This window comes from Eucyclogobius newberryi, unplaced genomic scaffold, assembly GCF_026437365.1.
Source record: "Eucyclogobius newberryi isolate DKJ021-1_F unplaced genomic scaffold, fEucNew1.0.hap1 SCAF_9, whole genome shotgun sequence".
NCBI classification, from domain to species: Eukaryota; Metazoa; Chordata; class Actinopteri; order Gobiiformes; family Gobiidae; genus Eucyclogobius; species Eucyclogobius newberryi.
In genome coordinates, this window is record NW_027316532.1 from 40,045,191 (window position 1) to 40,066,602 (window position 21,412).

The 21,412-nt window shown below is 43.0% G+C and overlaps 1 protein-coding gene across 1 annotated transcript in view; it reads left to right on the forward strand.

The window, feature by feature from the left end:
• The window catches only part of herc2 (HECT and RLD domain containing E3 ubiquitin protein ligase 2), a 59,113-nt gene extending 38,543 nt beyond the window's left edge, over window positions 1-20,570 (forward strand). Inside the window, exons 54-91 of the mRNA XM_072438290.1 lie at window positions 4,983-5,088; window positions 5,225-5,316; window positions 5,413-5,588; window positions 5,678-5,789; window positions 5,866-5,947; window positions 6,193-6,427; window positions 6,666-6,843; window positions 7,251-7,332; window positions 7,439-7,610; window positions 7,687-7,831; window positions 7,920-8,145; window positions 8,912-9,083; window positions 9,452-9,638; window positions 10,029-10,169; window positions 10,378-10,569; window positions 11,208-11,361; window positions 11,429-11,536; window positions 11,628-11,759; window positions 12,247-12,405; window positions 12,494-12,612; window positions 12,720-12,845; window positions 13,005-13,160; window positions 13,769-14,083; window positions 14,472-14,686; window positions 15,147-15,324; window positions 15,410-15,571; window positions 15,744-15,835; window positions 15,897-16,036; window positions 16,114-16,301; window positions 16,420-16,617; window positions 16,707-16,790; window positions 17,023-17,164; window positions 17,241-17,435; window positions 17,605-17,717; window positions 18,220-18,410; window positions 18,480-18,585; window positions 18,744-18,956; window positions 19,539-20,570. Of these exons, the coding sequence (XP_072294391.1) occupies window positions 4,983-5,088; window positions 5,225-5,316; window positions 5,413-5,588; window positions 5,678-5,789; window positions 5,866-5,947; window positions 6,193-6,427; window positions 6,666-6,843; window positions 7,251-7,332; window positions 7,439-7,610; window positions 7,687-7,831; window positions 7,920-8,145; window positions 8,912-9,083; window positions 9,452-9,638; window positions 10,029-10,169; window positions 10,378-10,569; window positions 11,208-11,361; window positions 11,429-11,536; window positions 11,628-11,759; window positions 12,247-12,405; window positions 12,494-12,612; window positions 12,720-12,845; window positions 13,005-13,160; window positions 13,769-14,083; window positions 14,472-14,686; window positions 15,147-15,324; window positions 15,410-15,571; window positions 15,744-15,835; window positions 15,897-16,036; window positions 16,114-16,301; window positions 16,420-16,617; window positions 16,707-16,790; window positions 17,023-17,164; window positions 17,241-17,435; window positions 17,605-17,717; window positions 18,220-18,410; window positions 18,480-18,585; window positions 18,744-18,956; window positions 19,539-19,811 (6,057 nt within the window). The 3' untranslated portion in view covers window positions 19,812-20,570. The remainder of the gene's footprint in view (window positions 1-4,982; window positions 5,089-5,224; window positions 5,317-5,412; window positions 5,589-5,677; window positions 5,790-5,865; window positions 5,948-6,192; window positions 6,428-6,665; window positions 6,844-7,250; window positions 7,333-7,438; window positions 7,611-7,686; window positions 7,832-7,919; window positions 8,146-8,911; window positions 9,084-9,451; window positions 9,639-10,028; window positions 10,170-10,377; window positions 10,570-11,207; window positions 11,362-11,428; window positions 11,537-11,627; window positions 11,760-12,246; window positions 12,406-12,493; window positions 12,613-12,719; window positions 12,846-13,004; window positions 13,161-13,768; window positions 14,084-14,471; window positions 14,687-15,146; window positions 15,325-15,409; window positions 15,572-15,743; window positions 15,836-15,896; window positions 16,037-16,113; window positions 16,302-16,419; window positions 16,618-16,706; window positions 16,791-17,022; window positions 17,165-17,240; window positions 17,436-17,604; window positions 17,718-18,219; window positions 18,411-18,479; window positions 18,586-18,743; window positions 18,957-19,538) is intronic.
• Window positions 20,571-21,412: the final 842 nt, after the last annotated feature.

Below are 21,412 nucleotides of genomic sequence, written 5' to 3' on the forward strand. Positions count from 1 at the left end.
TATCGGAGTTCTCGATCTAAATTCTTTTATTGACAATGACTCTTGGATGAGAGTCGAAACGTTTATTTTTTCAAACTGAGTCCAGATGAAACAACTGAAGCTTTTTCTACTATGGAACACGCCTGGACGAATGAGGGATTACACCGATATATTTCCAAGAATTTTGGGCCTAAAACCTTGGATTTAGTTCGGGAACTCGAATCTGTAGCCAGGAAACTAGCAGACAACAGGAATCACTTGAGGTTCAATCTTAGATGCAGACAGAACAATATGATCCCGAAGAGCCTGCAGATCAAATCACCGGTCAGAGGACACAGAGCAGAGAAGATTTGGAGAAGGAGCCTTATACAGATGCTCAGTGAAAGGATCCAGGAAAACAACGTCAGAATTGATAAATTGAAAGGCAGAACAGGAACTTTACAGGAGAAATGAACCAGCATACTCCCTGAAGAAGCTTTCAAAAGAGTGCTGGATTTTACACAGACAGCACAAGAAGCACAGCACAGGAAGAGCAAAGAACGCCAAATCAAGAAGTTCAACATTCTTTTGAACAAAAAGAATGCAGGTGAGGTCGAGCTAGACATTAGGACTGAGACAGACAAATTAGCGACCAGCAAAAACAATTGGATTAAGAACCTATCAGATCGTGTTCTGACACAGGCAGAAAAGGAGGTGCTCTCTAAAGGGCTCAACTTTTCTGTCACCTCTAAACACATCCCTACAGAGGACTACATCACAGCCACTGAAACGGCAATTAGAAACAACAAAATGACTGAATCGGAGGCTGCAGACCTGAGGTTACGTGTCACAGCGACCCTGAAGAGTGCCAAACCACCTCCTTCAAATATCACATATGAAGAGAGAAGAGCACTTTCAGCACTGGAAAAAGATCATAGCATCAACATCCTCCAGCAGACAGGGGGCGCTGCACTGTGATTCTCAACGCATCTGATTACGAAGCCAAAGTCCACACCCTCCTCGAGGACACGCCCACATACGAGCGCTTGAAAAGAGATCCGACCAGTGGCTACAAGAAGAAAGTGATAGACTGTTTACAAAGGCTGGAAAAAGAGGAAGCGATAGACCGGCCTCTGTATTACAGACTGTATCCTGGTGAAGCCATGCCTTGCATTTATGGCCTTCCAAAAAGACACAAAAAGGAGGTTCCACTCAGACCCATAGTGTGCAGCACAGATTCCATCACTTACAATGTGGCCAAGCATTTAACAACTATATTGGCTCCACTTGTGGGGAATTCGGTACATCATGTGGAAAACACGCACAACTTTGTGGATAAAGTGAAACATCTCCAACTGGACCCAGATGACCTCATGGTTTCATATGATGTTGTGTCCCTGTTCACCTGCATCTGACCTCTGACCTCTGATGCAGTAGCAGCAGTGAGGATCAGACTGCAGGAAGACACCACCCTACAGGAAAGGACCAAACTGACACCTGAACACATATGTAAACTGTTGGACATCTGTCTGAACACCACCTACTTTCAATTCCGGGGACAATTTTACAGACAGATTCATGGCTGTGCCATGGGCTCGCTCGTCTCTCCCATAGTGGCCAACCTGTACATGGAGCACTTTGAGAAGAAGGCACTGTCCTCATTCTCAGGCTCCGCCCCAAAACTGTGGCTTCGCTATGTCGATGATACTTTTGTAACAATCAAGAAACAAGAGGTGGAAACCTTCTCTGATCACATCAATGCTGTGGACCCACATATCAGGTTTACAAGAGAAGACGCTAAGGAGAATCGCTTGGCCTTTCTTGATTGTTCCACGATCAGAGGAGAGGACGGGAAACTCCAAATAGAAGTATATAGGAAACCTACACACACGGACCAGTATCTGCTCTTTGGTTCCAACCACCCACTACAGCACAAGCTGGGTGTGATCAGAACCTTACAACACAGAGCTCAAGGTGTGCCCACCAGCTCAGAGGGCAAGAAGAAAGAGGAAAAACATGTCCGAAATGCCCTCTCAGCCTGTGGTTACCCCGCTTGGGCTCTCAACAGAGTGAAGAGAACCAAGAAGCAGGACAAAAGGGAAACTGAACAGAGAAGGAAGGGTGTTTCTATCCCTTATGTGTCTGGCCTGTCGGAAAAACTGCAGAGAATTTTTAGACAACACGAAGTCCCTGTTTATTTTAAACCAGGAAACACTTTAAGACAAAAACTGGTTCACCCTAAGGACAAGTTGCCGACTCAAAAACAGAGCAATGTAGTTTATTCGATCCAATGCAGTGAAGAAAGCTGTAAAGAACGGTACATAGGTGAGACAAAACAGCCTCTACACAAGAGACTCTATCAGCACAGAAGAAATACAAGTTCAGGACCTCAGAGCGCCGTGCATCTCCATCTTGAAGCCTCTAATCACTCGTTTGAAGACGGTGAGGTGAAGGTTTTAAGCAGGAGAAAAGATGGTTTGAAAGAGGAGTCAAGGAAGCTATTTTTGTTAAAAAAGAAAGACCTTCTTTAAACAGAAATGGAGAGCTAAGATTTAATCTTCCTGTTATTTATAATGGGTTACTGAACCCCTGGAAAGGTAGAGGACCAGGACAAGGACATTCAGATGCTAATCAGGTCCTCAGGGTGGTTGAGCCAGGGTCTCACAAAGACAAAGAGGATTCTAATAGCCCATTAAGATTCTGAATAGGCTCGGTAGATACAAGGGGGAGTTTCTGTTGAAACAAACAACTCTTTCTACTTCAGGAAGGCTCCTCCCAATGGGCGGGGCTTACCACAGAACAGTATTAATATCGGAGTTCCCGATCTAAATTCTTTTATTGACAATGACTCTTGGATGAGAGTCGAAACGTCTAATTTTTCAAACTGAGTCCAGATGACTACAACTGAAGCTTTTTCTACAATGTCATTGAGGGTTCACGCAGGGCCGGCCCAAGCCTTCAGGGGGCCCTAAGCAAAAACATTTTGGGGGCCCCTCACCACGTCATCAGAATCAGTTTTATTACCATTGTCAGTAAACAATTCACATATGGAACTTTCTTCAATGCAAACAAAGCACCAAAACTCCAGGGCATCTGTTTGCCAGTTAGTTTATTCTCAGCTCCTCACAAGCTCAAATATTGATAACTTAAATCCCACAATGCAACTTGGTATTCCGCTGACATCACCTCTACTCCCTGTACAAATAACACACGTCCCAGATGTTTTTGGGTGTATTTTTGGGCGTTAAGGGTCGACAGCCACATTAGCACATTAGTTTAAACTAATGAACAGGGGGGTCTGGGGGCCAGAGATTTTCAGACCTTTTTTGGGTCTTCTGGTGCATTTTAATGTGGTCCAGCCGGCTAAAGTAAGAGTAAAATGTTGAGGTTGTAATGCTATAAAATGATGATGTGATGAAACTGTGCCAGGAGAAAATGATTAAAGCCAGTTATTAATACATTAGTACTTAATTACTCAATACAATATTGGCTATGAAAAATAATTATGATCAAATTGATTCATTTTAACTGAAAATGTAAAAGTAATAGTTATCCTTACTAATTTATCTTTTACAGCTCCCAACTGTTCCTTCTTGCCAAAGTGACAAAACAAGTTATATTAAATTAAACAAACGGCATAAGCATTGCTTGATAACACTCATAAAACTAGACAAGCTTAGCAAACATGTTATTCCCAGAGAATGAACAGAACGAGAAGTGAAAGTCCAAACCTAGCTATAGTGAAGAGACTGCATTTCTGCAACTTTGCCACTTTTATATAAAAATATATAGTATTATTCTATAACAGATGTTATTTTTCACTATCAATTTATTATAATTTATAAAAAATAGTCTAATAATGCTTTTTAAATAAATTGAAATGTTTTATTGCTCTATTAAAAGTGAATTACAATATAAATGTTTGTTCTGATCAGAACATCACACACTGGACTCCTGCATGAAACAATGCTGCGATGTGATTGGCTGATGGACATTACGTGCATAAACCTTTACGTTCCTCTTATTCCACTTTAAGAAGTCAAAGTCAAACAGACATCACGAGTCACGATTGATCTGACACATGGTGATGTGAGAGAGAGGGACGCAAACTCAAACCCGCTCATCTCTAACTGAGGCTGCTCAGGGGCCCCGGGACAGGGGCCCCGGGACAGGGGGCCCGGGACAGGGGCCCGGGACAGGAGCCGCACACTGTTCACTCCAAAGTCTCACATCAGAGATTCTGGACGAGACGGCGCTCGTCCGGACCGGATCTCCGCCTCTTAGTGACCCGGGGCATAGAGGCCCCTCACCGGCCTCACCTGCAGCTGACACTACGGGGCTGGTGTAAATATTAAGCTCATTATCTTTCATTCAGACACATATTATTATGCGCGGGGCAGAGCTCTCGTCGCCTCCAGCCTGAGCGAACTAACGTGACAGACTCGTGTTGTTTCAAACAGCAGCATTAACCGTCTCTTTGTAAGAGAAGTTCAAAACCTGGAGAGTGTTGTTGAGTTTGCAGTTTCTTTACATCGTCAAGAAGTTTCTTCTTTCGTTTTTCGGCATCGGGGGGATATATTCCTCTGGACATGAGGACCATGTTCTGTTGTGTTTATGTTTTGCTCTCGTTCTGCTCGCGCACAATGAAGTTGACCAATCAGCGCAGGTTTGGTGTCTTGGTTGCCAGATTGTCATTACAAATAAACGCGGTTTGTGCGTTACATGTTACAGTTGCGTGCGCTGCCGCGCCAGCAGCACTACTACACTAGTGGCGCACGCTGCGCTTGCACTTCGCATAAGATGGGTTGCCAGATTGGGGGCCCTATTAACGCCTCGGGGCCCTACGCGGCTGCTTAGTTCGCTTATAGGCTGGGCCGGCCCTGGGTTCACGCTACTGTTTTCTGACCCTTTCTGGCCTGTCAAATAAAAAACATCAACAAAACCGTACATTTGGGGATAGTAGATTCTAAATTTCTGTGATTTCTGTGTCTTATGAAATCACAATATATTTCTAATATCTTCAGCACTGGATTCGTCTGGAGCTGTTCCCAGATGTCCTTGTGCACAGACTGAAGATGCTTGTGGATCCTGCTGACAGTAGCTACATGCCATCACTAGTAGTGGTCTCGGGTATGGTATTCAGCATTTAATTCTGCTTATGTTATGTCTATATTTATATTAATCTGCTGGTTTGTCACAAAGTATATAATAATATTTGCTCAAACTGTGATGCATCTGCACAAAGAGTAAACGACTACTTTTACAGGTGGAAGCTCTTTGAACAATTTAATCGAGCTGAAGACAATCAATATCAATCCCACAGACACAAATGTCCTCCTTCTGACTGACTGTACAGAGGTATGTGTATTTAAAGTATGAAAATACTGGATGTACATTAATTTGAACGATTTACTGCTTAGATTATCGTCGTTAAAATGTTTGTGCCTCTTCCAGTTTCACCGCTACATCGAGGTTGCCATTAAACAGTGCCGCAGCGCCGGGATTGACTGTAAAATCCATGGACTTAGCATCATAGGACGGATCAGGGCTGAGGATGAAGATTTGGCCACTGTCCCTTTTCTTGCCTCCGATAACGAAGAGGAAGATGAGGAGAAAGTTGCAACTGGGAGGTTAGTAATGATTATTTAAAATGTGGCCTGAATTAGATATGTTTGTTTGGATATTTGATCAATAATTGGATTGGTTTTATACGCATCAGCCTTGCCCGGAAAAAGTTGTTAGGATTGGAGTCTACGGCAACTATCCGGACCAAAGTGTTTGTGTGGGGGTTGAATGACAAAGACCAACTTGGAGGACTCAAAGGCTCCAAGGTATTATTTTCCTCTGATCTAACCAATTGCAACACAAGCAAATGGCATATATTAAATGACTTTGTTTAACCTTCAGATCAAGGTGCCTTCGTTCTCTGAAACTCTCTCAGCTCTAAATGTGGTGCAAGTGGCTGGAGGCTCCAAAAGTCTGTTTGCTGGTGGGTAATGCTCTGTAGTAATTAAATGAGTTAATTGGACTCCAATTTCAAGATTATATGCCACATATATTTGAAGCTTTTGACTCATTTTGGAAACCCTAAATAATTTATTATTTAAATTATTATTAACCATGATATAAGCATTTTATAAATTGTCAAACACTTTTTCGGGGGGAAAAACATCACAGGTTTTTCAGTTACAAGTTGGTGAATGCAATATTTGTAATTAGTGTCTCTTTGTACAGTCACGGTGGAAGGTAAGATCTACGCCTGTGGAGAGGCCACCAACGGCAGATTGGGGCTGGGACTGTCCAGTGGGACCATCCCGATCCCGCGACAAATCACAGCTTTGAGTAACTACGTGGTGAAGAAGGTGGCGGTGCACTCTGGAGGCAGACACGCCATGGCTCTAACTGTGGACGGAAAAGTGTTTTCCTGGGGTGAAGGGGACGACGGCAAACTGGGACACTTCAGCAGAATGTAGGTTTTTATTAGAATACCAATGAGAGATTGCAAGTTCATGTTTACTGATATCATGAGAAACAAACTTTCATTCAAACTGCCTAATCATTTATCCAATTCATTAATTCAAACGTTAAACATGCATTTTCCTACTACTTCTATGTCTATGATAAGTATTAATTGTTATACCAAATAATTCTGACTTCCCTGCCAACACTGTACTTTTAGATCTGCTATATTTGTCTATTCTCGATAGGAACTGTGACAAGCCCCGACTGATAGAAGCTCTCAAAACAAAACGTATTCGGGACATTGCGTGTGGCAGCTCCCACAGTGCTGCCATCACCTCGAGTGGGGAGCTGTACTGCTGGGGGCTGGGGGAATACGGCCGCCTAGGACACGGAGACAACACCACACAACTCAGGCCCAAACTGGTGAGTCAGGCTAATGTTACTTCATTTATCTTGCATCAAAATGAAAGATTGCTGTATGACATAATATATATGATATATACAGTTCACCTAAATAAACTCTTTCAAGAAAACACATTTTTCAGAGAATTCGTGATAAATGATCACGTATGTATTTCTGAGCACCCAAGTCTTGAATGCAGGACTCAAACATGCATGAATCAGTATAAATACAACTGAGTAAGTTAATGATGGGAACATGAGTTTAACATGGGTAAAAGCTCATCATTTCTTAATGAATAAATTAAGTCTTAAATCTTAATAAATGTCATAATTATTTTTCACAAGTTGTCTCATTTTTAAATATCCTAACATACAACTCAACATGACTGTGTATGACATAATCCAGTTGCATTGTGTTCATTTTCCAGGTAAAGGTGCTCCTGGGACATCGTGTTATCCAGGTGGCTTGTGGCAGCAGAGATGCTCAGACTCTAGCACTAACTGATGAAGGTAGAGTTCTCTTTGTGACCCGCTTCAAGTGTATGGTTCATGTGAATCTGCCAAATTGAATGGTTGTTATAAATACACTTTAATTAATATTATGAATTCAATCCAGGGTTGGTGTTCTCGTGGGGCGATGGTGATTTTGGTAAACTGGGTCGTGGAGGCAGTGAAGGTTGTAACATCCCTCAGAACATCGAGAGGCTGAACGGACAAGGTGTCTGTCAAATTGAATGTGGGGCACAGTTTTCACTTGCGCTCACTAAATCAGGAGTCGTGTGGACATGGTAAGAACTACATATTTATTAATATTACAGCCCCTTTACTTTCAATAGTTTAATCAGTGTTGTCTTTTTGAAATAGGGGCAAAGGAGATTATTTCCGATTGGGACACGGCACTGATGTTCATGTGAGGAAGCCCCAGATGGTGGAGGGGCTCAGGGCCAAAAAGATTGTCCATGTTGCTGTTGGAGCGTTGCACTGTCTGGCTGTCACTGAGACAGGACAGGTTTGTAATGCTCTTCTAGTTTAGTTGCATAAGCACATCCAAAATTGATTTCAATTTGAATTATTTTCTCTGTATGTTTCTATTTTAGGTGTATGCGTGGGGAGACAATGATCACGGGCAGCAGGGGAACGGCACCACAACAGTGAATAGGAAGCCCACTCTAGTGCAGGGACTGGAAGGGCAGAAGATCACTCGAGTGGCCTGTGGCTCGTCTCACAGTGTGGCCTGGACCACTGTGGACGTGACCACTCCTTCAGTTCATGAACCCGTCCTCTTCCAGACAGCCAGGGACTCACTCGGAGCCTCTTATTTAGGTTGGTCAATATCAAATCTCTATATTCAGACACATTCTAAGCTAATACCGATCTTGACTGCTGCACTTATACAAGAACACATTCATTTATAGTACATTAGGTTAAAACTACGTTGTTAGCTGGTTTTGTTCTGTATGATTCAATGGGGACACAATGCACAAAGCATTGTTGCCTAAATAATTGTCAGACGATTTAACATTTGAAATTGAAAACCATCCAAAGATTTATAAAGGTAAAAAAACTGAGCTAAAGCAAGGAAGTCTTATTTAGGGCTTTGGATTGTAGTCAGATTTCCTTGGGCTCAAACAGTGTGTTTACAGCATGTATGTCATGTATGTTCATTAACATGCTTCGTCCTGACCAAATAAACCAAAAGAATAATATTATTTATCAGATGGTTTTCGTTATATTTAAATAACATTAAATACAATATATATTGGGCTTGAATGATGTTTATTAAACTAGTTCTGCTGATAGTTTATACGTCAATGTATTGTTTGTTCTTCAAGGTTTCTATTATATTTTGTAGTTAGGGTTAGAAGCAGGGTCTAAGGTCAGGAGGTGCTCTGAAACACTTTTTCTTTCTTTCTATGAACGTGGTTTAATCTGCTTCATGACCAATGACCATTTTATTATTTTGTAACTTTCTGTTTGTAAAATCAACAAGTTCAACAAGCAAGTCAACTACTCTTGTTAGTTTTGGGCTTTGCAAAAATGAATTTGACTGAATAACACTTTCCTTCTTTCTGGCTCTGCTTGTTACCAGGTGTGCAGGCAGACAGTGACCCGTCAACTGTGAGTAACAAGTTGAATGGTCAGAGCAGCTCAAAGCCAAACCGACCGTCGCTTGCCAAAATCCTCCTGAGCCTCGACGGAAAACTTGCCAAACAGCAGGCGCTCTCTCACGTGCTGTCCGCTCTGCAGATCATGTATGCAAGGTAAAGGTGCTTTTAAACTCCGTTAACTTAGTCATTGGTTAAATGTGCTCCCATTTCTCCCCACTACCTAAAACGTGCATAATAGACTTGTCCTCCAGCTATGTATTCTTGGCCAAACCTTGCTCAAGATCTGCAGATGCTTCACTGCCGTGGATGACTGCTCCTGGCAGACTGCCCTTTGTAATAAGGAAGTGAGAGGGAGTGAAATGCAGAGGCAAATTTCTCAGCTAGAGACTATAAAGTATATACCTTCTTTTACTTCACCTCCTTTTACTTGCACAGGGAGGACATTCAATTATTTAGAGGTCATCCTTGTGTATATACCAGATATAGAAGTTGACAGGCTGCACATGCTCCTTGTTCTCCAGGGATGCCGTGGTAGGTGCTCTGATGCCATCAAGTATGATCTTGCCTGCGGAGTGTCCTTCCAGCTCCCCTGTACCTCCTCTGGACTCCTGCGCCTCCTCCACTGTGAGTGATGAAGAGTGTCCACCTGTCCCACCTGAAGCAGAAGACTGCGTTAGCCCAAACCCATGGCAGGACAAGAAAGGCGAGGTATGCAACACTTGCAAAAATAAACTGGAGCTATTTTAGTTTAGTTTAGATTTATAGCTGCTGTCAGGGAAAAGATGTAATAAACAGAGGTGTTCCCTTACTCAGGAGCCTTCCCCATAATCACCAGGTGTGTCTCCATGCAAACTATTTTAGGAGCTGCTTGGAAACCCCAGACTCTCACAGGACTTTGTAAAGGACACATTTTACGCACATGTTCCTAGAGCTTTATTCTTTGCTCGTATTTAATCTGCTGACAATGAGAAAAAGTTACACAAAACTTTCTGAAAACTAGGGGGACGAGCTTTCAAAGACAACACAAAAAGGATTTTAGAATAGATTTATCTAAAGCACATCATTTATTTTATCTCAAACATATGTTTGTGTGTTCAGGCGCCTTCTGAGGATGCTGTGACCCCTTCTTCAGCCGTGACACCCTCTGCCTCCGGAGCATCCTCTCGACCCTTCATCCCAGTCACCGATGACCCTGGAGCAGCCAGCATCATCGCTGAGACCATGACAAAAACCAAAGAAGTAATGAAGCAACTCTACAAAACGATATACACAGATGACACACATTTTGTCTTCAGCGCTGGTGTGTTAGACCCAGTAAATATAAAGACACATTGTGACTGGTGAACCACTGGGTCAGAGCTTTTGTGAGCTCTTCTGTTCTGCAGTAGTTGACATGGATCAAAATGGTCATCACATCGGTGTCTCATTCATGTGAATGTGTTTCCAGGATTCAGAGAGTCAAAACAAAGTGGTTGGTCCTGAGCCTCAGTACTTGGATGAGTTCACCAGTCTGCTCGTGCCTGATGACACTCGCGTCTTAGTGGATCTCCTCAAACTGGCCGTGTCCTGTCGCTCTGGTGAGAAAGGCAAAGAGGTGCTGTCCGCCGTGCTGTCTGGAATGGGAACTGCATATCCACAGGTAATAACATTCTTTAATTCACATGTTTTTGAAAATGTATTCTTTCAAATCAAAACCGAAATATTATGAGTAATATAAAGTTATCAGTTAAAATGCTCAATGATTAGGGCTGCAGTTATCCATTATTTTACTAATCAAGTAATCTATTGATTTTTCTTTTTAATTCTGTAAACCATTTTCAAAAGCATATATATATTTTATTATTTTATTATTTTATATATATATATATTATATTATATTATATTATATTATATTATATTTTAAAGGACTAATGGACTTGTCACTATAATGTAAACAGGCCGAATTAAATCTGTTGCAACAGTTACATTAACTAGAATTAATATGCCTTTTATGTCACATCACTTAAAATGTGATGGATAACGATAATGTTCTTTTTGCAGCATTAGCTCCGTGTGCAGTTTTAAACAAATGTTCGAGGGAATCAAATAATGATCAAAGATCACTCGATTGACCTGATTAATCTGCCCTACAAATGATGTACATTGTGTTTTAAAGGACATTATCAAACACTTTCACTGTTACTTTCCACTACTGATCAAGAAGACACTGCTCCTTTTATAAACCTTTATAAGTACCTTCTTCGCTTAATGTTTGTGCCATTGTCATGTTCTCTTCAGGTTGCGGACATGCTGTTGGAGCTGTGTGTGACTGAGTTGGAAGATGTTGCCACAGATTCTCAAAGCGGTCGCCTTTCCTCTCAGCCTGTGGTGGTGGAAAGCAGCCATCCCTACACCGATGACACCTCCACCAGCGGCACTGTGAAGATACCAGGTCAAACATAATGCTTGTTGCTAACTTTAACAATGGCACTCTAACTTTATTTTTGTATGTTTTATAGGAGCTGAGGGCTTAAGGATAGAGTTTGATCGCCAATGTTCAACTGAAAGACGCCACGACCCTCTCACTATAATGGATGGAGCAAACAGAATAGTGTCGGTTAGATCAGGTATGCGTGATTGTCCTATCATTACCAAAATGTCAAATGTTTGTTAAAAAGAAATGAAAAACATAAGATGCTATGTTCTTTTTGCTCTTAGGCCGGGAGTGGTCCGACTGGTCGAGTGAGTTGAGGATCCCTGGAGATGAGCTCAAGTGGAAGTTCACGAGTGATGGTTCAGTTAATGGGTGGGGCTGGCGCTTCACTGTGTATCCCATCATGCCTGCAGCTGGTGAGCTTCTGTTACATTCTCATACACAAGGATGTCAATATAATGTGAAAATGATTTCATTTGTGTGAAGCATCGCCTTAGGTTCTAATGTGCTTAAGAAGTGTCATTACCATTGTACAGTCAATTCGTGGGCTTATATTCCTAAACGGGGATGTTGCAATGTTTTAGTGTTCAGGTTATTGTGCAGAAACATTACTATTATTCCCAATTATTAACACCATAACCAAACAACGGTGAAATGTCTAATAGATCACAATTCCTCTAGATATATCTCAACAGCATTATGAAATCAAACTTTCTGAAGGATAAAGTTAATGTGCCCGGCAGATAAAAATTGGTTTGCTTTTTTGGAATATGGATTTTATTGGAATCACTTAATTTTGCTTCTAAAATGGTCACAATTGTTATTATTTTAGTTTCTCTGTATATTTTTTGACCACCACCAGAATAATCACTTGTAAATACAAATCAAGTTGTACTTTTTCAGGTCCCAAAGACTTGTTGTCTGACCGGTGCATCCTGTCCTGCCCCTCCATGGACCTGGTCACCTGTCTTCTGGACTTCAGACTCAACTTTGCCTCAAATCGGAGCATCGTCCCCCGCCTCGCTGCTTCTCTTGCTGCGTGTGCCCAACTTAGTGCACTAGGTAATGATGGTTCTTTCACATTTGTGCAGATTATTCAGATTTGTTTTTTTTTTCTGATTCATTTTGTGATATTGTTATTGTGGCTCAGCTGCTGGACACCGGATGTGGGCTCTGCAGCGGTTACGTAAACTTCTTACAACTGAATATGGTCAGTCTATCAACATCAACAGACTGCTGGGGGACAGTGAGGGAGAGACGCGCCCGATGGTTTGTGTTATTTTCTGTTCATTAAAAATGATTCACCCATTGTTGTGATGGTAGATGTGGATGTACAAATACGATTTTAAATGCACCATTTTCCTCGTTTACTTTAGAGTTTCACCGGTAGTGCACTAGCTGCTTTGGTAAAGGGACTCCCAGAGGCTCTGCAAAGGCAATACGAGTATGAGGACCCCATTGTCAGAGGAGGAAAACAGCTTCTTCATAGTCCATTCTTTAAGGTATGGAACATCATCCTATACCTTTGTATCCACTACATGGTATTTTGAGAACCATCCAAAAGACAAATAACAGCTTCAACTAGAAAACCATGTATAGAGACAGCATTGATATTGTACAGTTGCTTGTGTTTTACATTTGTTGTGTCTCGATGGTTCTAGGTGTTGGTGGCTCTTGCCTGTGATCTGGAGTTGGACACTTTGCCCTGCTGTGCTGAGACTCATAAGTGGGCATGGTTTCGCCGATACTGCACTGCGTCCCGAGTTTCCATAGCGTTGGACAAGAGGACCAATTTACCAAGACCCTTCCTTGATGAGGTACACTAAAATGAATTCAGGGCATCCTAGGATTCAATTCAATTCAATTTATTTTTGTAACGCCCAAAATCACAACAACAGTTGCCTCTGCCTCAGGACGATCTGGTGAAAATGTACATTTTATGCAATAGTCTTAAATGAGGCTCGACACCCTTCAAATGCAGTGAAAATGTACATTCTTATTTGTTGATGACCAAATTATTGTTTCCAGGCCTATTTCCAGAAAATGAAATCAAAGAAATATCGTTTTGTGTGATTGTTGCTCGCAAATGCTGAGAACCACAGCACTATATCACCATGCAGCTACTCAGATGTCAGCAACAGTGATCCTCATGAATGACCCAAACCTGTGTCAAGAAAGCAAAGTGAAGCTACAGTCTCTACTAGTTCAGTTGTAATAATAACTGAAGTTAGCAAGGACTTTGTGACTTTGTGTGACAGACAATTTACTGAAAAGCAACATTATAATCCACAAAATCATACTTTAATTCATTGTTCAAATTTAGACCATTGTAGGCGAATCTCTGTTGTCTAACTGTATTGGAATCTCAGTCTTATGGGCTTATGGGTAAAGAAACGTATTGTTAATCTGTTTCATTTCTTTTAAGGTCACAAAGAAAGTTTGTGAGCTCATGGCCGATCACGAGAGCATGAACAACCTTCACGAGCGTCACGACCTGTTCAAGCGCGAACACGACGAGCAGCTGGTGCAGTGGATGAATCGGCGCCCCGACGATTGGACCCTGTCTGCGGGAGGGAGCGGCACCATCTATGGCTGGGGTCACAACCACAGAGGTCAGCTGGGGGGCATAGAGGGGGCAAAGGTCAAAGTGCCAACGCCCACTGAAGCCCTGGCAACGCTCCGCCCCGTTCAGCTCATCGGAGGGGAACAGACGCTGTTTGCCGTCACAGCCGATGGAAAGGTCAGCTCGTATTGTCATTTTATTCATGGTTCATTTGAAGCTGGGCTGCAGATACCAAATAATGAAGTTATCAAAATATCATCAGAGAAAATATGCTCAACAATGATAATTTAATAAAATAATTGTATATATTTTGCAGGGTCTAAATGTAGTTTTGTGGTTAAAAGTTATTTTAGTTCAGACACTGTCAGACTGTAGATTCCAGCAGTAAATGATCCTGGTGTTTTATGTCCTAGATCAACATAGTTTTAAAATCAAGTGGAATGTTGATCATGAAGACCGTTTTCTGAGCCTCATTTCCAAATGTATTATTTGTGAAGATCCAAAAGCACATGAGCACATGACACTGTGTTTGGCAGCCACATTACTTCCCTCTCTTGATCTACAGCTGTATGCGACTGGATACGGAGCTGGCGGCAGACTGGGCATAGGTGGGACAGAGTCAGTGTCTACCCCGACTCTACTCGAGTCCATCCAACATGTCCTCATCCGGAAAGTAGCAGTGAATTCGGGCGGGAAGCACTGCCTGGCCTTGTCCTCAGAGGGAGAGGTGTACTCGTGGGGAGAGGCTGAGGACGGAAAACTGGGCCACGGAAACCGGAGGTCAGAAACTGGGCAGGTTGTGATTATGAGGTTTAGGATGGGTCAGTATTCTGTTTATGGTCTGAATTGTTTCAACATTCTATACTAAACCATGCAGATGGTTTAGTGTCTCTAACATGAAACTAAAACTGGCATCACAAAATGAGGTGATTATTTTTGTTTCACTCAGTGGTATTATTATATTATTATTATTCCATCATACAGGATCCAAACAATAGAGGCAGACTTTATTGAAAGAAATTAACCTTGACTGAAATATTGCCGTATTCATTTTGTATTTCACAAAATAACCTGAAAAATGCCACTTTGGTGTGTGGGATATCAAACTGTGCATTTTTGACTTGATGTTTCTACATGAAACTCTCACCCCGCCGTTCAACCTCAAAATATGACATCAAATTCTAGTGACAACCTGTGTACCCAAGATGTGTATTGACAGTAAATGTAATCTTGCCCGTAGCCCGTGTGATCGTCCTCGTGTAATTGAGTCCTTGAGGGGAGTGGAGGTGGTGGATATTGCAGCTGGAGGGGCGCACAGCGCATGTATCACGGCCAGTGGAGAGCTTTTCACCTGGGGCAAAGGACGCTATGGACGACTGGGTCATGGGGACAGTGAAGACCAGCTCAAACCAAAACTGGTATTTAATTAAACAATGATATAAGCAGAATGGATTATTTCCATACACGGTAGAATAAATCTGTTCCTCTCCTTGCTGTGTGCAGGTGGATGCTCTTCAGGGGCACAGGGTCATCGATGTGGCCTGTGGCAGTGGAGACGCTCAGACACTGTGTCTCACAGACGATGACATGGTCTGGTCCTGGGGAGATGGAGACTACGGCAAATTGGGCCGTGGAGGCAGTGACGGCTGCAAAATACCCATGAAGGTAAAACGGACAACACTGCCGTGTGCCAAGGGGGCGTGGCTTTAGTACAAATATTTAAGATTAAAACTGTGTTTTATAAATGCTGAAAGTTGTTTTCGTTTCTACAGTTAAAGCACATTTGGGACATGTTTGATCAAATTTGAGTTTTCCTTCATTGTTTGTGTGTTTTTAGATCGACTCACTGACGGGGCTTGGAGTGGTTAAAGTGGAGTGTGGATCCCAGTTTTCTGTGGCTCTCACAAAGTCTGGCTCTGTGTATACATGGTACGTTACTGCCATATGGCATGTCAAATAATCATCAGTAATACATGATTTATTCCTAAAGGGGCAAAGGGGATTACCATCGTCTTGGCCACGGTTCTGATGACCATGTGCGGCGCCCGCGGCAGGTCCAGGGGCTGCAGGGGAAGAAGGTCATTGCCATTGCCACGGGCTCTCTGCACTGTGTCTGCTGCACTGAAGACGGTAGGGCTGACCCCAGGTCAGTTTAGCAACTGTTTTATCAGAGTTCTTATTTTTTTGCAATCCTCTGTCTTTTGTAGGCGAGGTGTACACATGGGGCGACAATGATGAGGGTCAACTTGGAGATGGGACCACTAACGCCATCCAGAGGCCACGACTGGTGGCGGCACTTCAGGGCAAGAAAATCAACAGAGTGGCTTGTGGCTCTGCCCACACTCTGGCCTGGTCAACCAGTAAACCCACAAATGCTGGGAAACTCCCTGCTCAGGTACTAAATACAACGAAGCTACATATTCTGTTTGTTGTATGCTAATGTCTTCCAGCAGAGGGCAGTAATGCTTTATCATTAGTCTCAGCCTTAAACGCTTGTTCCTCTCTTGGCTCAGGTGCCCATGGAGTACAATCACCTCCAGGAGATCCCTATCATGGCTTTGAGGAACCGGCTACTGCTCCTGCACCACATCTCTGAGCTCTTCTGCCCCTGTATCCCCATGTTCGACCTGGAGGGCCGTCTGGGCCAGACGGGACAGGGGCTGTCTGTGGGTGTCGACACCCTTAGGGGCATCCTTATCTCCCAGGGCAAGGTGCGACTTAATAGACACTCTATGGTTCACGGTGTTCACTTAATATAATATACTTTAGTTATAACACTTTGACTACCATGTGTTATCAGGAAGCAGCTTTCAGAAAAGTGGTTCAGGCCACGATGGTGAGAGACCGACAGCACGGCCCCGTGGTGGAGCTCAACAGGATTCAGGTACAATATTGAACATTGTCTTTCTCAAAGGCATTTATCTGTGTGAGAGCTGTACTCCAGTCGGTTTCAACCAGGTTTTAGATTTCATTCTCACTTTACTCCGTCCCATTCAGGGTTTACTGTGGCGCCAAGAGCGGTCTCATTCACAAAATGCATTCACATCATTGCGTCCTCCTCGGGAGGAGGGGCAGGGCTGCTCATAAGCCATGTTTTTGTTCTTTTCCCTCTGCAGGTGAAGCGCTCTCGCAGCAAAGGGGGTCTGGCTGGTCCAGACGGGACTAAGTCTGTATTTGGTCAGATGTGTGCCAAAATGAGTTCCTTCAGCCCCGACAGCCTGCTGCTCCCCCATCGAGTCTGGAAGGTCAAGTTTGTGGGTAAGCATTTGAACTTTCTGTCACCCATAAGAGACAAATGCTCAGTGTCTTCTCTAAAATGTTGTTTTTGTCTCAGGGGAGTCTGTGGATGACTGTGGAGGTGGCTACAGCGAGTCCATTGCAGAGATGTGTGAGGAGCTGCAGAATGCACTGACACCTCTGCTCATCGTCACCCCTAATGGACGAGATGAATCCGGTGCCAACAGAGACTGTTTCCTGCTGAACCCTGCTGCCAAGTCCGCTCTGCATATGAGCATGTTCCGCTTCTTAGGTATAATCCACGTCATCTCAGTGTTAATCCTAAATAAAGACCAAACGTGTATTACTGCTGATAAAACACCTGTAGAATTCTTCTGTATTTATCTCCTTCTTTACGACTTATGCCCTGGTTAGTGACAGCTGAGAGTTCATGTGACTGATGCTCTGTGTCCTTGCTGCAGGAGTGCTGCTGGGCATCGCCATCCGGACCGGAAGCCCTTTAAGTCTGAACCTGGCCGAGCCGGTGTGGAAACAGCTGGCAGGCATGAACCTGACCATCGCTGACCTCAGTGAGGTACGGAGTGTGAGCAGTGTCCTCTCAGTGAAAATGTGTTAAACTATTACAAATATGATGTATTGTAACAGTTATGAAACGTCACATTAATGCTTTGTTGTACATTATATAACATTTCAAACCCCATAAGCTGTATTAGGGCCATTGAGCACAGTTCTATACATTCCTGCAGAGATTAAACTAAACCCCTCAGTGAGACCTCCTACAGTACAGATCTACATATTGTAGCTTCAGAGTAGGTTCATGTCGAGCCTTGGTTATGTTTTAACCTTCACTTGTGTCTCACGCTCTGATCATGAGCTCCTGAAGTGCGGTGAAAAAGGCCTTTTACTCACAGAGCACCACTTGTTTTGTGCCTTTGCCCTTGAGATATTAAAAAGGTTGGAATACAACACAAGACTAGAGTAATATTTACAAATGCTCACGGGAACAACACTGATGGGTTCAGTCTTTCTAGTACATGTTCTACTAACTAGATCATTGTTATTGTGGATCTCTCTAGGTTGATAAAGACTTTATTCCTGGCCTGATGTACATCCGGGACTATGAAGCCACACCCGAGGAGTTTGAGGCAATGACCTTGCCCTTCACAGTCCCCAACGCGAGCGGCCAGGACATCCAGCTCAGCTCCAAATACTCCCACATCACTCTGGAGAACCGCTCCGAATACGTCCGCCTGGCTATTAACTACAGGTGAAGGACTAAATCTACTGAAGTCTGTTTAAGGTTCACTGTGTGCTGATGTTTGCCTCTTGTTCCCAGGCTTCATGAGTTTGATGAGCAGGTCTCTGCAGTTCGAGAGGGCATGGCTCGAGTGGTTCCTGTCCCGCTGTTGTCACTCTTCACTGGTTATGAGCTGGAGACTATGGTGGGTCATGGTATTCACAAGGGCCTTTAGTTGAACTGGAAACACCAGTCAATTTTACAAAACAACCACTGACATTTGCACCAAGCCTCCAACTAGAATTAGAATAAAATGCCAATAAATAAAGGTATTTGCTTGTTTGACTGTGAACTGCTCCTCAGGTGTGTGGCAGCCCAGACATCCCTCTCCACCTGCTCAAGTCTGTGGCCACGTACAAGGGGGTGGAGCCCACAGCGCCGCTCATCCAGTGGTTCTGGGACGTCATGGAGTCCTTCTCCAACACTGAGAGGTCCCTGTTCCTGAGGTTTGTCTGGGGCCGCACTCGCCTGCCCCGGACCATCGCCGACTTCAGAGGGCGGGATTTTGTTGTCCAGGTGAGAACCACAGGGTCATGGCTTCACTGGCTGTTACTGCAGAAAGTACAACATGATGTGTGTTTTGAGGGGCTAATTTGCCACGCTCAGGTCATGAGTTGAAACCTGCATGTCCTCCCAACTCTCATCCCCATTTCACACTACGCTGTCCTGACCTGTAAAGCCAATGGGCTAAAAAAATCTGTTAAAAAAACAAAAACAAAGTAGGATTACTTTAGCACTCTTTTTTTTTTTTTTTTTAAAGATCTATAGAAATGTGCAAAATGTCAATTTGGTCTTTTGTTTCTTTCATTAACCTTTATTTAACCAGGTAAGGAACGAATTGAGATTGAGTCGGCTTTTTGAATGGATCAGCTGGAGAAACTATATGAGCTTTAAAACAGTTCAATCCGACGTAGTATTTCCCTCATGTGGACATCTAAACATTATCCTTTTATTTGTTAAGCAATATTTTTGTATTTTAAACTTTCTATTAGTAGTTGGTTTATTTGATCTTTATTTAACAAGGAAAGTCCCAATGAGACTGAGTCTCTTTTACAAAAGTTGGGCTTGAAGAGAATACTCATTACTTTCTGTGTTCAGGTGCTGGACAAGTACAACCCTCCTGACCACTTCCTGCCCGAGTCCTACACATGTTTCTTCCTGCTGAAGCTGCCGAGGTACTCATGCAAACAGGTCCTGGAGGAGAAACTCAAGTATGCCATCCACTTCTGTAAGTCCATCGATACCGATGACTACGCTCGAATCGCTCTGTCGGGAGAAGCAGCTGCAGACGACAGCAGCGAGGACTCGGACAATGAAGACGCAGACTCTTTTGCTTCTGATTCAACCCAGGACTACCTAACAGGCCACTGAAAGTGGCAAAAAGACACATCAGGAAGTGTTGAGCTGCCGCACAGATATAAATAATCCTATATAAACCTAAGACACAAAGTCTGTCTGTGGGTGAAGTGCAATGAGCTTTAAAAAGCGGTATAAGCTAAAGAAAGAACAGGTTTGCATTGAAGGAGGCGATTGCCCCATCATTTGATTGTTGTCTTGGTAACACTTGCATTAAGGGGAAAACGATAATAATTAATAGGATTCAAATGTTATGAATCTTGAACTATTTTTACCCAATCTGTGGATTCAAAATGATTTCATGTTCAAATGGTGATGTTCATTTTGGACGTGGATGTCATTGCAGTGAGTGAAGCGTGGAGCAATCTCTGACCCAAATACAAAGTGTTGCCATTGTCTGACATGGTACTCTTCTATATAATACTATTGCAGATCAAGTGGCCCCAGCCTGGCTCTGTGGTAGTGTGACCCCTTGGTTTGTGTGAAATACTTCTTAGATTGTACATAAAAGTCATTGTGTGATAAAAGGCGTCGTTTTTTTGTTTACTGGTAAACTGGGGATTGCCATATTTCTAAGTTAAAAAAGAAAAGAAAAGCCTTTTTAACTTAATAGTGTTTCACATTGGCTCCTCCAGAAGGGTCATTTCCCCTGTCCACTTCCCCTCCACCAAGATGTGTACTGTCTCCAAAATAATGTACATAAGATGATTGCGCCATGTATACACAGAAGGTCTCATTCCTGCATATTAATGTTAATAAATTTCTGTTAATACAAGTGAGAAAAATCTCTTTTTTTTTCATACAAGTTTGACTTCTGCAATTATGAGCCACTACATTTGTGCAGATCACCTGGAAATGAAACTTTATTTCCATAGGTACAATGATGCTAGACTACGGCCTTTTCCCATCATAATAGTCATAATGTTATGAAATATAATGTCATTTTTAATTTACTATGTGGTTTTTTACGTTTGATAAATGGTAAGATTGTTTTCAAAATGACAAAATGTGTCTCATTTCATCTTTTTTAATCTAGGTTTGATACTTTATTGGTAAATATTTTTAACAATCCTATTACGTAAAAGTCATTCCAAACTTAAAGGTGGAATGGACGTTTTTTTTCAGCAATTTTTTTTTATCATATTTCCTTGTGGCGTGGATAAATCATTAGTCCTGCCACGTGTCAATCATAAAACGCTCCTGTCGCTCACCTGCAGCCGCGTCAGGCTCGTCCCCATGTTTCCGCGTGCCTAAGCGCATGGATCTATCATAATATAGTTCCCTCAGTGTACGGGGCAAAATGAAGACGGAGAAAGACAGTTCGAGCTGACGCAGAAGTGGACAGAAATCTACGGGAGACGAGAGATGCGATGTGATCCGTTGCGCTAATAAACAAACGCACGTGTGTGTTTTATCAGTCCACACGGGGGAGTGGCATGTGCACGGGGGAGTGGCATGTGCACGGGGGAGTGGCATGAGCACGGGGGAGTGGCATGTGCACGGGGGAGTGGCATGTGCACGGGGGAGTGGCATGTGCACGGGGGAGTGGCATGTGCACGGGGGAGTGGCTTGTGCACGGGGGAGTGGCATGTGCACGGGGGAGTGGCATGTGCACG